At 42.4% G+C, this 18009-nt stretch overlaps 2 protein-coding genes across 3 annotated transcripts in view; both read right to left on the reverse strand.

The window, feature by feature from the left end:
* abcc1 (ATP-binding cassette, sub-family C (CFTR/MRP), member 1) overlaps positions 1-5236 on the reverse strand; it is a 26472-nt gene extending 21236 nt beyond the window's left edge. Inside the window, exons 1-5 of the mRNA XM_034894163.1 lie at positions 4982-5236; positions 2971-3147; positions 2098-2226; positions 868-1005; positions 288-413 (exon numbers count right to left, since the gene is read on the reverse strand). Coding sequence (XP_034750054.1) covers positions 288-413; positions 868-1005; positions 2098-2226; positions 2971-3147; positions 4982-5029 — 618 coding nt within the window. The 5' untranslated portion in view covers positions 5030-5236. The remainder of the gene's footprint in view (positions 1-287; positions 414-867; positions 1006-2097; positions 2227-2970; positions 3148-4981) is intronic.
* A 3250-nt stretch (positions 5237-8486) lies between these two features.
* LOC117958008 (pheromone-processing carboxypeptidase KEX1) lies at positions 8487-15001 on the reverse strand. Of its 2 annotated transcripts, none has more exons than XM_034894185.1 (6): positions 14216-15001; positions 10383-10507; positions 10173-10241; positions 9599-9650; positions 8770-8806; positions 8487-8686 (listed from the first exon to the last, which is right to left on the reverse strand). In XM_034894185.1, exons 1-6 carry the CDS (start codon positions 14520-14522, stop codon positions 8644-8646), a joined length of 633 nt encoding a protein of 210 aa, XP_034750076.1. In that variant the 5' UTR covers positions 14523-15001; the 3' UTR covers positions 8487-8643. The 2 variants fall into 2 exon arrangements, with proteins under 2 accessions (XP_034750076.1, XP_034750077.1); XM_034894186.1 differs by having other exon boundaries at positions 14288-14999.
* Positions 15002-18009: the final 3008 nt, after the last annotated feature.

Here is an 18009-nt window from a genome sequence, read left to right on the forward strand (position 1 = left end):
GGAATGAGAGGGGAAAACAGCAGAGCACGGGGAATGAGAGGGGAAAACATCAGAGCACGGGGAATGAGAGGGGAAAACAGCAGAGCACGGGGAAGAAGAAGGGGAAACGTAGCAGAAAATAACATAGCGGTGTAAATGTAGCTTGAGTTTTGAGGGGCTGGTTTTGATTTGGTCTGAGGGGGGGCTATTGTGTCAGACTTTGAAAACCTTTGCACTAGGATGGAAGGTTAAACCCACTGGGGCTTGTTCGGCTTTAGTATTGCAAACAATATTCAACAACACCTCACCGAGTCTTTGATGGCCTGGGAGAAGAGGGGGGGCTGGTCCGTCAGGCAGGACAGGAACAGTGAAACCAGCAGCAGAGCATAGAAGATGTAGAAGGTGGTGTACCTCCACACATTTACTGTCAATGGCTAAAATATAACAAAAAAAGAAGACAGATTTTAACCCATGAAACTTGCTGGTGTAAGATATTGCTTTGCTTGTGGTATGTTTGCTATAATCATGGTCTCTTCTGAAGGTAAATATGTTAAAGATCTCATGACATTAAATTTTACTTATGAGGTTTCTCTCTATTTGAAAAAAAGACTTCAAATACAGTATTAGGGGACCACTAAGGTCTATATAAAGAGACTTCAGATACAGTATCAGGGGACCACTAAGGTCTATATAAAGAGACTTCAGATACAGTATCAGGGGACCACTAAGGCCTATATAAAAGCATCCAAAGAGCACCATGTCATGGGACCTTTAAGGGCTTAGGAGTTATTAATTATATGTGCCACACCAAACCAGTTACATCTCCATAGGTTTGTGTTGAACTCTATTAATCCAAATGTTGTTCAGCTGTGCTGGTGTGAGGCTGACCTGGTCCAGGGCCTGGTAGATCTTGGACCTGAAGGTGACTGTGGCACACAGCAGTGCCAGCAGCCAGTAGATCAGCATGACTCCGGATGACTGAACCCCTTTCATCCGTTCATACTGGATTACCAGGGTGGCCAGCAACTGTAGCAAAAACACACACAATACGTTCAGATATTACTTGAAACTAACACACCTTTATTATTCTAAGCAGTCTCACGTGTGGTGTAATAACAAGAAAGTCTCTACATGCTGTATTTCAGACTATGATCCAGTTGAAAAAGTACAGCCTACGGCCTATTGACAATTTCTACTGACAGCCCTGCTTTGTTCCAGCTGTGGTTGCAGCTTTTTTCCCAAGCTCAAAATCTCTATAACGGTTCCTTTTTTTTAAAGGATTGGAACCTTATCTTGAACACAATGGATTGATTGCATTTCCCATCCGGCCTTGGAAAGTTTTGGGATTCCATAGAAGAACGTAGCTAGAAAGGAGGCTGTCTGATGTTTAATCTGCTGCTATGGACCCAGACTTGACAATTGTCGGTGAATGAATGAAGGAATAGACTTTACCCTTTCTGAAAAACCTACTGTTGGTAGACTGCATTTAACTGAATGTCTATGGCAAGTCATGGTTAAGTTACAAACCTGTTTGCACTGGGGGTGCAAAGGTAATGGAAGCCTTGTATCCCCCATTTTGAGTTTTTGAGTAGAACATGTATTTGTTTTGAGTGACACCAAAACATATCTTTACTATGTGTAAATGCACAAACACTAGAAAACATGCAGTTTGAATTTCTCTATTATCACAACTTTAATTTTCACAATAATGCAAATAAAACTAAACTCAAATGTAATAACATGTAAACTCAGCTGGTTAATTTCCAGAGAAAGAAAAGTACAATAACAACATCTAAGAACAAAAACACTAACATCTATCTAGCTAAAACTTACAAGTAGGTCAGTCAGTCTGTCTGTTATTCGCAAATCTCTCGAACCGTTAGTCCGAAGGATTTCAAACTTGACACGTGTCACATGATGATGCATGATTCTACGAAATGGGTTATCTTCTGCATCATCAAGTTGCTCAATAGGCTACAATTAGTAAAAACACACACAAAACTGATTTTACACAGGCACTGCACTGGTTATAATAAATCCAAACTAAGCATTGCCCTACCCCAGAGAGAGATGCTAGGTTTCTTGTTGAACACCTCTAAATGACAAAGAGAAACTCACCATGGTAAGGCCCAGTAAGGTAGGACTGACGTGGTGGACGAGTGCGGGGACACTGCTGCCATAACTTCTTTCCCAGAAAGAATAGAAAACATCTGACCAGCAGATCATCCACAGCAGAAGGCCAACAGCCTGTGGGTGGGGGGGGGGGAACAACTCAAAGCTTTCAGACTTGTTTTAGGTTGTGTTTGATGTAAAAACTGAAACTTTTCCCCACACTGTACAACAATTGTATACTGGGTGAGTGCTGTTTTTCCACGTTGAAAGTCAGACACTAAGTAAAGTCAATTAGAAGGTCATAGTTTACATTTTCCTAATGCCATTGTACATCATTGTTTGTGTATGTGATATGTTATGTGGTCTGGGGATTGAACTGAACTCTTGAACTCTCTTCTGTAACCTTTAGAGCCACCACTGCTTTAACAGGGTTAGAAATTATTGAATAATGTTTCAAGTTGTTCGATACAGAGAGAGACGGCGAGAAGCAGAAAGTGCATACATGTGGACCAGCCAGAGAGCGGAAACGTTTATATGGACAGAGGAAGTGACACAGAAAATGTATTTAATGTTTATGCAATGTAACTTAGTGTAATGCTGTGGTTTTTCGGTGAACTGTTACTGTTTACACAGGCTTTTCCCTCTTCCATCGTGGCCGTCAGCACGACTATAAACACCACCTGTTGTGGTCAGACAACACATCATACAAACCACTTCTTTTCTAGTAGAACCTGAGCTTTATACACTCGTCTCCTGTGTATTGGCTCAAAAAACTAATTGGATTACGTTGACACGGAGAGCAGGAGTGATGAAATGTGACAATTTCTGGTATTGGAAAAAAACTGACTTGCTAGAGTGATAAAGGGTCACATCACTCACAGTTTTAGCTTTGTTGAGGTGAGTCATACATATGTAGCCATGGTCGTGGCTGCGGAGGTAGATGAGGTAGATGGGAGCACACATCCAGAGGTAGAGGCATGGCAGCCACACCAGAACAGTGTTCTGGAAGCACTGGGTGAGGTCGGGGTTAGCAGCGTACCATGTACGGTTCCAATCCTGGTAGAGGAAAGAAGAAAAAGGGTTGAATCCCCAAAAAGCTAAACTAATCTAGGTTTATAACAACACGCCCAAAGCCCATATCCCAAACTCAGCCCGTTGGTGGTAGTTGCCATGGTATTTGCTTTTACTATGGAGGCAGTGCAAGTCTGTGTCCAACCTGGCAGAGACAGATGGCAGCCCACAAAGATTCTGGGTCTGTCTAAGGTTTCTTCTAGTTAGCAGTAATTAGCTTGAGCCTATGTTAATGTTAACTAGCATGTTAGTTAGCAGTAATTAGCCTGTGCCTATGTTATTATTAACTAGCATGTTAGTTAGCAGTAATTAGCCTGTGCCTATGTTATTATTAACTAGCATGTTAGTTAGCAGTAATTAGCCTGTGCCTATCTTAATGTTAACTAGCGTGTTAGTTAGCAGTAATTAGCCTGTCCTATATTATTGTTAACTAGCATGATAGTTAGCAGTAATTAGCCTGTGCCTATGTTAATGTTAACTAGCATGTTAGTTAGCAGTAATTAGCCTGTGCCTATGTTAATGTTAACTAGCGTGTTAGTTAGCAGTAATTAGCCTGTCCTATGTTATTGTTAACTAGCATGTTAGTTAGCAGTAATTAGCCTGTGCCTATGTTATTGTTAACTAGCATGTTAGTTAGCAGTAATTAGCCTGTGCCTATGTTAACGTTAACTAGCATGTTAGTTAGCAGTAATTAGCCAGTGTTATCTCCTAACATTCACAATGGTCACTGATCTCCGTCCAGAGCAACGACATCTGTTGGTCCATTTCTTTAACTGTGTATAGCTGCGGCTAACGTAAAACGTCCATAAGAGTCCACAGACAACTGAAGGGAGCTTCCAAGCTGAAACTTTATTCTACAACATACACCATACAATGCCAGGTGCTATATGTACTAATCAGACATGAGCAGCAGAACACAGAGCATAACCTGCACCAACTCGTTAGTAAAGTCTCTCCTGTGTGTGTCGGTCCGAGGAGAGAACCTGCAGCAGCACTGACTGACAGACAGACAGCACACCTGTAACGTTACATCACCATCATAACAGGGGGGTTACATATTGGTGGCGCAACTAGGCATTGCAGTTCTAACTCACGACACTTTATTCCACCATGGTTTTCACAGGTACTCGTGGTAATAAGGAGGCTGTGAGAACACACACTTTTTTTACATTGTTCATTCATAGGAAGAGGAATAAAAATAGGGGGAAAAGATGCTAGGCTACTTACTCAAGGTGCTGCATTTGTGGAGGAATGGCTCTGTAAAACACTCAGCCTGACTATTTATAGTGTTGGCTTAAAAGTTATCAGTTATAAAAACAAATATGAATGTCTGTGTCTGTTACAGCAGACCTTTTCATAAGTTGGTAATATAATTTATGACCCTAAAAGAGGCAGCCTCCCACAATAACCTGACAGGAGCTAACGTTAGCCTAATGTTAGCCTCATAGACTCTATATTAGTAGCGTATTATTAATAATACACAGTGGTTAGCACACATGAAAGACGCTTTCTATATTGTCTTGCTGACATTTTAGCGATGTGTTTTTCTCTCTGTCTGTCTCTCTCTCTCTCTCTCTTTCTCTCTCTGTCTGTCTCTGTCTCTTTCTGTCTCTCCGCGGTACATTGCGTGCTCGGTATTAAGACAACCTGGGACGACTTAACCGTAGCCATAGCAACAATGTAGTTGGCTTAGGCAGGGCAACGTAGAATACCGGGGCTAATAAGGGTTTATTAGCTTACCCGGGGCTGGTTAATTACAACAACTGGACAGAGTTCCAAGATAAATGAACAGACATGAAAGTCGTGGAAGTAAACTTACCCAAAATGGGTCGGAACTGTCCAGACTACAGAACTTGTCAAACCCCATTCGCCGCGACGCAATTATAACCCAAGACCCGACTGTTTCAAGTGTCTTTGAAGCTCAGCTTTGGTTTTGTAACCTGAATGTAACCCAACCGCTGGTTCCCCTTGTTTTTCGTGTACTTCTTCTTCTTCTTCTAGGGTACCGGCAGAGTAGACGCTGCTAAGCGAGTTACTGCCCTCCGCAGGTCAAAGTTTGAACTAGCTAGATTCTTACACACAGACCATAGACCGTTGATATTACCAGACCTGTATCATGCAGGAGCTGAAGAACTGCCTTGGATCAGGCCCGTACTAAGACAAGGTGGTGCCCCCGGGCACTGTACCTCAAAGAGCCCCTGGCCCGTCTGTCTAAAAAAGGTTATACATTTGTGAGAACTTTGGGAGTTAGGTTGGGAACCAGAAGGCTGCTGGTTGAAGTCCCCATACGGACTAAAGTTTTGTGGTGGACTGGTAGCTGGAGAGATGCCAGTTCTCCTCTTGAGCAAGGCACTGAACCCTCTATGGGCAGCCCCCCCCCACTCTGACATCTCTCCATTTAGTGCATGTGTGTGTAATAACAGCAGGTTGCAGGACTAATATAGTACATATTATTATTACATTACATTATCAACTCTGACAGATTGGGGAGGGGGGTGATAGTGGTCTTGGAATCTTGATTTAATTATTATTGTGGAATGCGTGTCCATAAACATCTAATGTATGGTCTTTCAACAATTTCAAGTTAATGACATAACAATTTACAAAAAATATATTTTTAAAGCCCCCCCCCCCACTGGTGGTAAATGGTTGGTGCCCCTGGGAACTGGTCCACTTGCTCCAAAGGGTAATCCGGGCATGCCTTGGATATCAGCTGATGTTGGTCCCGTTGTCCATAAAAAAGATAAAACGTAAATCTCCAAGTTCTGTCAGTCTAATAAAAAACACTTTTCTGCATTCTAGCCTACTTCTTACATTGTAGGAAAACATGCTTCACTGTCTCAACACATTCCCAATAGTCAGAAACATGTTTTCCTACAATGCACAAAGAGTATATTAACCCACAGTGCCCCAACCTCAATCATCAGAATGAGTCGACATCCCTTTTAATATGAAGTGATATTTGAAAATGTTCTTGGTAATCAATGAGTGTGAAGGCCATCGTTTGGGATGTGGATTAAAACATTTCATAAAAGCTCTCTTGCACACTTATTGCACCGTTATTCTTGGAGTCACATCTCACTTATTGTTTTCCTGAAGAAAGGAAAGCTCAAAGTTTAGTTCAGGCAGGACGCTGTGGGGCATAGGTAGCCATGTTCTACAGCTGTGGTTCTCCAGCCTTTTTCAATTATGTAACCCCTTTGAAATATTTTTTCAGAAAAAGAAAGGCTATAAAGAGGTACATTACAGCGCTCCACCATCAGTGTCTAAAAAACACTCAAATACTTTGAAGGTTTGGAATCTATAACTAAACGCATTTATTATTATAGTATTATTAATCAGGGGAAGTATGCATGACTGTTGTTTTTTAAATGTCACATACTCACTGTCAAGCTTCTTAGCCCACAGATTTACAAAAATGTATTCCAGTTGTTACCATCAGCAAACTCTTGTAACAGAAGTGCTGGGACGGGATGCTTACACCCACAAAGATGAACCCAGCACAGTAACCCTATCTTAGTGCGCCTTGACCATAAGTCAAGTCAGGTCCACTTTACTGTCGATTCTGCAACATGTGCCAGCCAATCAGAGCAATCCAAGCTAACAAAGTGAGCTAATGTTAGCTATGCGTTGGCAAGCAAAGGCACTTGCAAACATGATGCTATCCATGTTCCACTTTAACACAAGTTGCATACTCTGTGCATACTTTAACGTCACAAGACATCTAATGACACCCATGCACCAGCCTCCACCTGGAGCCATCTTTAGACACAGTCATACCTGGAAGCTGCCCGTCCAACCACAGTCTGATCTGCAGCCACTGAGCAGCTCCACTGAAGTGGTTGGAGTTGGAGGCCTTGTTCAAGGGCACCTCAGTGATGAAGGAGGAACGAGGGCTGCTCTTACATTTTCCCCAGCCAGATTTTATCCTGCTCAACACTCAGCTAAGAGGCTGTGTGAGGGGCTGGTATTGGCTAGTATGCAGGGTTCACTTTCAATCCACCAGCTAAATAGCAGATAAATGTCACTCTACAGATTCCCATTGTTTTTTTGGCTGTTGAGTGAAGCAAACAAACCAGCCACGTGCACATTTTGTCCGAATTCTGCTGGTAGATGCTGCTAATTTTGAACCCCGCTGGTATGTGTACATGTGTTGAAGGGGAGTGCAAGGACGGGTGTTGTCCTGCTGATTGTGGTAGGCTGGTCTAGTTCTCAAAAGTTAAGCCCTGGACTTCTGCACCTCCCACTGGCTGGTCTTTTCAGAAAGAGAGAGAGAGTGAGAGCATTGCTATTAGCTTTTTCCATGCTCACAGAGGGGACAAGGAGAGCTGGAAGTGGTCTTACTTTACTTCAAATTGTGCCGATTGTTGCTGTAAATGTGGCTTGAACAAGAAATCGTGAGATGGTATTATGTTCTTTCCTTTCGTAAAGAATGGTCCAGTGTATCCTATGATTAACGTAAGAAGGGAACTATTGAAGCACCTTTCCCTAGCACTTGGGGGGCTTTTACACCTACTGCGTTTGTTCAAATTACAGGTGTGGAACCTTCCCCGGACCACGTTTCTGACCCAAACAGACGGACCTTGGTTCAAGAAAAATGGTTTGGACCAAAAACAGGAAGTTCTGACAGGCTATCTTGTGTTATAAGAGAAGTGCAGCTCCTTTAAGGAACAGCTCAGTGTGTGTAGGCCTACATGAATTATGTCAAGCAGAGATCTTTAGTGCGTTACTGTAACTGTAGACTAAAACCAAGACCAACCGGATCAAATGTAGGAACCTTCCAAAGTAAAAAGGAATATTTGACTGCATCCTCAAGTCTGTTCTTTTACCATGCTGCCTTAAACTGTCTGTTTTCTTGACTTCAAGTAGCACCTATTAACGTTTCTTTTACTTTTTCCATCAAATACAGTTTTTTAGACATTCCATTCAGTGTTCATTTTAAAATGAATAAATCAATTGGTGAAAATTTCCCCTCTTTTTTATTTAACATATCCAAAATATGACTTCAAATATTTTATTTTCCTTAACAGTATGACTTAGACTTGTCAGTTAACTCTCGCCAAAATGCAACCTAGGGTGTTTTTGGGAATGTACCTGAGTCGAACTTTCGTTTAAAAAGCATATACAGGACGAAAGCACCACTTTTAAGATTGACCGTATTCTCATATTTCGGTCAGATGGCCTTTTGAATGGGAGAGCTAAGAGTAAAGTCTCATGTCGTGTCGAGCCTTCTTAGAAGGAAAGTTTGACTCGGGTACATTCACACAAAGACCCTAGGTTGCATTTTGGCCAGAGTTACGCTTTAACAACAGTACACAAATATATTTAGATATTTGTTTAACAATTTCTATTCAGTCATTAGTGAGCAAACACAGCCCAGACTTTAATGTTCTCAAGGAAAAAGACAAAAATAACAATGAAAATCAGAAGTGAAGGTGACACATATTGGTTTGGCCACATGGTGGCAACATATGATAGGGTTTAGTTGTCATCGTCATCATCATCAAAGACATCAGCTACAGTCCTGTGGGTGGAGAGACAAACAGAGGTTGTAGGATACTTCATGGATGTTTGAACAGGTTTCAGTTCAGGGTAAACATGACTTACTTGTAGATGGATCCAGTCACTTCGTCAAGAAAACCTCCTGGAAAAACAAAATGACAAAGTAATTGTGAGCTGTCAAATCCAACATTTCTCATCAGACTTAGATTTATTGCCCTCCATATTTGTCATGTAACAATCTACTGTAGAAATATAAGATGAGCCATTTGATTAAACTGAGTTTACTGTACTACATAACAGGATTTGGTCTCCGCGATAGGGACGAAAAATCCTATTTGTTGATCCCGGGTCCTGGGTCAGCTCTAGCACTCTAACAGTGCCATAAAGCCAATGTAATACCCCCCCCCCCGTGGTGCCAATTCTCCGGTGAATGTCCCATTGTGCCCTCACTTGCCAACAGGACTCCGAGGTACTTCCTCAATTAAGGTTGGGACTTAGTCCACAACTGAAAACCTGGAAACCATGGCCTCAGATTTACAGGTGCTAATCCTCATCCCAGCCAGTTATCAGGACCACATTGTCTGCAAAAAGCAGAGATGACATCCCCAGCCCACGGAGTTGCACCCCCTCCCCATCACCACTACATTGGGATATTTTGTCCATGAATATCACAAACAGGAGAAAAGCCCCGGGGCTGCTGAGATCTGTCTCATGCACACCTCTTCAGATAAAGTGTTAACCAACTTTGTATAATCATCATCATTTGGTCCTGTCTGGTTCCTCTGCCTAACCTTCAGCCATCGTTATAGGGTGGAAGATCCTTTCTTGTTATGCAGGAGTGACCAGTTACAATCAGCAACAAGAGAACTTTCCTTTTTCTGATGTGATGCTGTAATAACGTGTTTTGTTCTGTTGCAGCTCTGCAGTTACTCACCAGGCTGGCAAAGAGTTTGGCAAACAGGACACACATGGCAGAAAGTGCACATCTGTGAACAAGAAAGACAGTAGTGGATACAGAAAAGAGGAGTCAGAAATGGACACATGTCCCTACTACCACAGGACACTGTTTGTCCTGAACCTGCACTGCCACCTGCTTCATACACCTATACAACATGTGCATGTTAATGAGCATATTAGATGTATTATACAGTGTGAAAGCCCATTTATAAAGAAAATAGGTCATCTGTAAATTTCTAAAAATCTAAAAAATTTCTTTTTTTCTTGGCAGACATGGGCTTTCACATGGATTAAATATTCATATATTAAATATTGTGGAACTTGAGTACCCAAATGTTAGGTGACATTTGATAAACCAAAGTACTGGACAAATGGAACTGTTGACCTGGTGGTGGTAGACATGAAGTCACAAGGATCACCAAAATTTACCAAATCATCCTCAAGGAAACTTAAACAAAATTCATCGGAATCCATATTTATGAAAATATTTCACTCTAAACCAAATATGGGTTGACAACAAGACAAATACTACATAATGAGCATGTTCTTACCTTGCAGTCATCACAGTGTTCCGACTTGTCTCCCTCTTTACAAGGACATTTGTCACAGCTGTCACAGTGCTGAAAGAAGACACATTTATTAAAATAGAAAAGCTTAAAAGTTGAATTTTTTTATGATTTCACTGACATCATTTCCTAAAGGTCTCTACTTTTCTGACTTTGCTTTGACTTTTCATTTCTCTAAGTTACTTTCAGACGTACCTCACAGAATTCACAATATGAGCACACAGAGCCCTTGTGATATTCATCATCATCGTCGTCATCATCATCATCGTCGTCGTCGTCATCATCATCATCATCATCATCATCATCATCATCATCATCATCTGCACATAATATGGATGGTAAATGCATGTCTTTTTAACTGAAATACTTCACATCTAACACTCAATGCTACATCCAATACTTGTTGTACATTGTTGACAATGCAGTCATAGATTGATAGTGGCTTGCATTCCAATTATAGCTCATAATAATTTGCGAGTAACCAATTAAAGACTATTTGAAAGATAAATGAAGCCCATAGAATATGAAATATCTGGGATGGATGTTTCTCATGTAGGGATTGACTGAAAACATAGTCGGGAATACATAAGTCTGACTGCTTTAAATACTTTTTATGTAATGCAGTATATTAGTTTGTTGTTGTTTTTGAAGTTCTTTAGCACTTTGGATTTTTACATGCAATATCAGAGATGTAGTGAAATGGTTAAATGTTTAAATAATATTGATCTTCGTTAGGAAAATGTTGCAATCTCTACTTGTCACAAATTATGCTTTTCCGTTTTTCCTGTCATGTTATAATGTTGGATTTTTATGTTAAATGTGGCCAAATAATTAATAAGGTAAACATATTTTAGACAAATCCCTGGGAGCTAAGCCGTTCAGATTTCCAACTGTTCTTGTTACACAACTCAAAGCCGGCCTTCTCTGATTGGTCATCTGCTCCAGGTAGGCAGGACAAAGATGGTGGGAGAGAATGGACATCTGACGGAAGTGGAAGGTCGTGGACATAAACTAGGGTCGCTGTTTCAACTCTATATGATGGGCAGAGAGTTGGAGGAAAACTATTTTACATCCTTTTGGGTAGTTAAGGCCACGTCCACACGTGCCAAAATGGTCTTCCCACCATCGTTTCGAGAATATTAGCGTCCAAACGCGTCCAAATGACTCAAAACGCTTCTTCATATTGCAAGCCTGTAGGTGGCGCTGTCTCTGCAGTACATACGAACAAACAGACAGTATATATTCTGCCCTGGTAACCCCAATAGGCTCCATAAATTCTCCAGCACGTAGTCCTCCAATGATGTTGTTATGAGACGTCGTTGCGGGGTACAAGGTCAAAGGCTAGGTCAAGTGGTTTGGCGATGACATCATCAATTCGCAACTATGCGTTTTTTTGGGGATCTTTTCTCCCTGGGACCAGGTTTCAAAGAAGTGCGTCTTCAGGCGGTGCGTTTGCAGTCTCCGTCTGGACGATCGGCCAACACGATGCAAAACATTACACCAAAAAGCGTCTTTGTGTGGATGGCCCCTAAATCTATAACACTGTATCTTATCTCATATCTACATTATGGTTTGGATGTAAACTATTAACTTTTGAAGTACATACAGCTGTTAGTACAGTTAATGTAGTGGAGGATGATGTGGCAGAAGAGGCAAGAAGTACTTCATAAACGTACTCAAGTACAGAATTTGAGTAAATGCCTTTAGTATGATTATATATTCCAACATTGTGACAAATCATACAATACACACGTGTTGCAAATGACTTTTTGCCACAATAAGAAAATTTCATGTGTTATCACTTATTGACTCACTTTGCATCTATTACATTCCCTAAGGTTGCCGTTATCATTTTTGCAATAGTTTGTTTGACATTTTTCAAAACCATCAAAGAAAAATGTTAAAATCTGTGACAGACTCGTCATTTTATTTAAGTATTTTGCAGCCGTGTTACATATGTGCCAAACACTTGATATGGAACATGCTGTGGTCAGAACAGATACTCACAGGTTTCAAATGTCTGGAGCTCGGCATTCTGGTCCTCGTACAGGTAACATGACCAAACACATGTTCACAGGCCTCGGGTAAAAGTAACTCTCCATGCAATGGTTATAGCTCTAGTACAAGTCTTAGGTAACAGATTTGAAATGTAGGCAGTTTATGATCATTTGATTTATTTAATGAATGAAAGTTGGGTCTGAAGACATATGGACAGTGGTGATTGTCGTATTTTCCACACATGAATGTTCAGTCATCACAAAATCTTTTAGTTTGGCCAAAGAAGAAGAGAAAAAAAAAGCAGACAACCATTTCATCTCTTGACAATGTGACATTTGACAGAGCTTTGGCTCTTCTACTTCCTTAATAGAAAGAGACGTTTCTCTCTTTTCCCAAACACTCTCTCCCTGAAGGTCGGAAAAATCATCAGCAAACCCACTGTTATACATATCTTCTGCCTAGTTTCACAAATGATTCAAATATTTGTATTAAATTGCCAAATATCCATTAAATAGTAAGGGGGAAATTGCTCAAAACTCAAAACAAATATTCATCATTAAAATAAGCTGTGCATCAAAAGTTAGCATTTGATCTTATGGCTCAGAACATTAGCGTTTTAGAAAATAAAGAGACATGATTATTAAAGTTCATAGATGCATTGAAAGTTATTCTAGTACTTTATCTGTGCTTAGCAATTTTACAAGGGCATCACACGGCTCTTTGACAGACAGCAGCAAAGTGCTCCACAGAGAAAGAAAGAGATTGAGAGATATGGAGAAAGAGAGAAACTTGTTTATCTGTTGGTGTTCTAAGCTTTTAAACGAATGGATTTAGGTAGTGGCCCTCCTGCACCTCCCCTCGCGCTTCACTCTCCCTTCGTCTGTTTCTCTAGCACCCCCGATTCCCCAACCCCAATATCACTGTCTCTCTTTCTTTCTCTGTAGGTTCACATAAAGACACAAATGCAGGTCAATCTGATCCAAAACAAATGAGAAAGGAAGATCCTGGTTGAGGAACCATTCTTTCAAACGAAACACAAATCAAAAGATCTCAGACTAGTGACCCCAATGACTGATTCCCAAGCCAGGCTTGGTTTGTGTGAAACAGTTTTTTTGTTCTTTCTCTCTCTCAAATCAATGCTTCTGCAGTCCGCAAGTTCATATCTAGTGTACTGTACGAAGGACTTCGGACAGTTGGACTTCAGATGGGCCAGTTCAATTTCCCCAGAGTGCTCATAACTCTAGTTAAGCAGGGAAAAGAACACAGTGTCAGAGACAGCAAGGGAAATGGACAGCTGGAAAGGGGTGGAGGAGGGATTTTGATCACCTAATAGCTCTGAGACATAAAAATAATAACTGACAAAGAGATGATAAGGTTGTAAGAATTTTAACGAGAGGGGAGTGGCTAATGTTGTCTTAGCTCCTCCCCTTTTGCACACTGTAATGTAATGTACATGCACACATTTTTAACTTAAACGCATCACCAACTTGATGCCAAAGCATCAGCAATCATTGAAACAACATAAGAGGGCGGGACACTGCTGCACCAGAGCTGTGGCCTATTGGATTTCTGAACTGTGTTCAGACAATTTGAATAGCCAATCACAGCCTGAGTTAGAACAACAGCATATTCCGTTATGAAAATTCAGTGACAGCTGATGCTCTAACAGTACACAGTTGGCAATGTGTTTCAGGTGCAGATAAGCGAACATAGGAAGAGACAAAGTGATATGAGAACATAGAAAGGAATGCAAATTTAAAGGGACTGACCTTCATGATCATCATCATCATCATCATCATCATCATCATCGTCGTCGTCGTCGTCATCGTCATCATCATCGTCGTCATCATCATCATCGTCGTCGTCATCGTCATCATCATCGTCATCATCATCATCGTCGTCGTCATCATCATCGTCGTCATCGTCATCGTCATCATCGTCATCATCGTCGTCGTCGTCGTCGTCGTCGTCATCATCGTCGTCATCATCATCATCATCGTCGTCATCATCGTCATCATCGTCATCATCATCATCATCATCATCGTCATCATCATCGTCGTCGTCATCGTCGTCGTCGTCGTCGTCATCATCATCATCATCATCATCATCATCGTCGTCATCATCATCGTCATCATCGTCATCATCATCATCATCATCGTCATCATCGTCATCATCATCATCATCATCGTCATCGTCATCATCATCGTCATCAGCCATCAGACCTTGCTCGGAGCGGAATGGCAGATCCTGCGCCTTGGCAGTGGGAGCCAGGGGGGTGTGGAAGGAGCAGAGCAGCGCCAGCAGCACTGCAAGAATCAAACTTCTCAACGATGCCATGTTCACAGCCAGGCCAACTAATGAGGAACTAACCTGGAATCACTGCAGGAGTCCAGCACTGCAGCTCTGGGCCTATTTGTCTCACACACACACACACACACACACACACACACAACTTCCCGAATCCAAACCCACTCGGGTTCACACAGACGGTCACAGTGGGTAATGCACACCGATTATAATGGAATCCAACGGACCAGGTCCAGTGCAAAGAAGATATTCCAAGCTGAGGTCCAGACACAAGTTTCCCAAGTCCTGGCAAAAATTATCCTTAGAAAAGCAGGTGTCCGCCTTTTGAATCTGGGACCACAACAAGACAGGGTGTCTTTTGGTCCAGTGCAATACTTGTTTGATCAGTTAAGACTGAAAAAAGAAGTTCTGAGAGGAGAGCTGTCAGTAACTGGTCAACGTTGGAGACACAGGCAGGACTAATGTGAGAGGGACAGAAAAAGAGTGAGACCAACCTATGGGGTAAGCTGAGAAGAAGGGGGGCAGTCAGGCTGACTGACAGGGGCAACTGCTGGTGGGCAGGCCTGCACATCCATAAGTTAAGTTACTGAAAGAGGGGGGTGATTGGAGGGAGTATAAGGAACGAGTGGAGCATACTTACTTTTCCATCATCATCAAATGTTCAAGTTTAACTTTAGAACAAGTGTCTTAGAGGACCACGCAGAAGAAGATGACCATATATTGTGAAAGAAAGAGGGAGGACAAGTTAGTTTCAACCTGGGGGGACATTAGGCAAGTTGTATACAGCAAGGATGGATCATTTGTTACATCTATTTTTTAAAGTCGATGTCTGAACAAGCCTTAATACTTTATTGCCACACAACTTAGTTGTTAGGAATTTGGCTCACTAGCACTAGGGGGTTAGTTTTCCTGTCAGTCCACCAATGTAGTCCAGAGAGCGGTATCTCAATCAGTACTTATCAGTTCCATGGCATTTGAAAATCGAGATTTATGCTCTTAGAAAATGATTATTAATAAGTGACTCCCTGACCTTTCCCTAAGAGTATCATGAGTCTGGGATTTCCCTCAGACCTAACCTCCAATCCTTTTGGATTTCTAGGATTTTTCCTTGGATATTCATGCTTGAGCTGAGGATTAATCCCCGATCCGAGCACCATCATGTTGCTGCTTTTCAGAGAACCATTTTACTAACTTTCCATGCAAAATATCCAACTCTACATCACCAGAATTCAGATATTGGATGCTTTTGCAAAGTTCAATGACAACGTTTTCAAATGTTCAGTGCCAACATTTTTGTTCATAATTTCTTAAAATGTCACATCCAGCTCCTGTGGTTGTTTTTTTTATGTTTCTCACGTTCAGTGTACACTTCCTGTTTTATTTTGTTATTCCCTGTCTGTCTCTGATGCAGGTCCCATGTCTTCCGGTCTTTGTCGGCCTTCCCGCCTGTGTCATTAAGACACCATAAACAGTAGCTTGAGTTAATACAAGAAGTCAAGCATCAGGACCCGTTAACTGCTACAAAATACCCAAAGGGCAAATACAGAACTCTTAAAGATCAAGAAAGATCATGACTAGGGCCAGTAAACCATGGTTAATATGTGTTTTGGTTTGACAACAAAAATGCAAGGGAAAGAACATGGTTGCATTTAGGTTTACAAAAAGCCAACATTAATCGCTAACTCCAGTTTTCAGTATGAAAGTAAGAGATGCTACACGCCCTCCCACCACCTTGACCTTAACATGGGGGTGCGTTTGAACTATTTAGTACAAAGTGTCGTCCAACCTTGCCTGACGGCAGGAGTATTTATAGCTGTTCCAAATGGCCACAGTCAAAGAAAGGGGGGGAAAAACCTGCTCAAAGAGGGAGGGGCATAACATAGTAATTGATCAAAGAAGGACAACATTTCTTTGAATAACTAGTCACTTCTTTATTACAGATTGTCAGTTTTGGAAAGTAAAAAAAAAAGGGGAGTTGCCCATGGACCTTGAGAAGATGAAGGCGGTTGCTGAGAGGCTCACACCAATCAACCACAAACAGGTCCAGCGGTTTTCTCAGGTTTGTGGTTTCTCAGACATTTGGGTACTGTGGTTGCTCCACTTCATGATCTAACCTCTGTAAAGGGCCATTCCAGTGGTCTCCATCAGCCCTTCGTCTGTCTAAAGAGACGGTTCTCCACTGCTCCAGTTCTGGTTCTTCCAGACCCGCAATGTCAGTTTGTGGTGGAGGTGGACGTCCCCGATGTGGGAGTTGGGGCCATCCTGTCTCAGCGTGCTTCACAGGATGAGAGGCTTCACCCATTTGCCTTCTAGTCCCACAAGCTGTCTGGTGCGGAGGGGAACTAACATGTTGGAAACAGGGAGCTGCTGGTGGTTAAGGTGGCTTTGGAGGAGTGGTGTCACTGGTTGGAGACATTTCTGGTGTGGACGGACCACAAGAATTTGGAGTACCTACGCTCGGCCAAGACACTCAACTCATGTCAGGTGAGGTGGGCCTTCAATGGATATAAATTTACCCTGTCCTATAATCCTGGCTCAAAAAATCTTAAGCCTGATGCCTTGTCACGCCTGTTTGACGCTGATTCGTCTTTTGAGGTTCCTACCAACATCCGGCCTGAGTCTTGTGTTGTGAGGGCAGTTATTTAGGAGGTGGAGGAAAGGGTGAAGCGGGTGCAAGATGGTCTTACTGTCCCGGTTGGGTGTCCCCCGAATGGGATGTTTGTTCCTTCTGAGCTCTGTTCCCAGGTCATTCACTGGGAAACACTTCCCCTCCCTCCTGCAAGGTGGACCACGTTTTTGATGCAAGAGAGAATGAGGTGGGGGTCCCCTCTGCAGTAGACTTGGTCAGACGCTGCCGGCACATGTGGACAAGGACCCTACAGGTTCTCATAAGGAACAGGGATTGATGCAATAGACATGCTGACTGGCTGCGATCTGAGGTGGGACAGAGGGTGTGGTTAGCTACCAAGGACCTTCCTCTGCGCAATGAGAGCCGCAAGTTGGCTCCTGATTTTGTGGGCCTTCCCCCGTATCTAAAGTTATAAACCCTGTGGATGTGAGGTTGAACTCCTCAGGTCCATGGGAGTCCACTCCACATTACACGTGATCAAGGTGAAGCCTCGAAGGAGAGCGTTTTGGTCTCAGCCACACCACATCCCCCTCCTCCTCGTCTCATTGATGGGGGTCCCGTCTAGACTGTCCGCAAGCTTCTGCTGGTCAGGAGACGGGGTCGTGGGTTTCAGTATCTGGTGGGCTGGGAGGAGTACGGACCAGAGGAGAGGTCATGGGTTCCCGATTTTGAAATCAACAAGACCCTAATTGAAAAAGTGAACATCATTCTGTGAGGTATAAGTGAGAAGTGGCTCACTTTCTTGTAGAGTTCTACAGAAGCCGACCTCCTTTTGCAACCGCATGTGTCGTCCCCTGCAGGAATTTAGATAGAATGCAGGTTTAAGGAGTCCCCCCCTGCTGGAGATCAGACAGAATGCCGGTTTAAGGAGTCCCCCCCTGCTGGAGT

This window comes from Etheostoma cragini, chromosome 15 (assembly GCF_013103735.1).
Source record: "Etheostoma cragini isolate CJK2018 chromosome 15, CSU_Ecrag_1.0, whole genome shotgun sequence".
Lineage (NCBI taxonomy): Eukaryota > Metazoa > Chordata > Actinopteri > Perciformes > Percidae > Etheostoma > Etheostoma cragini.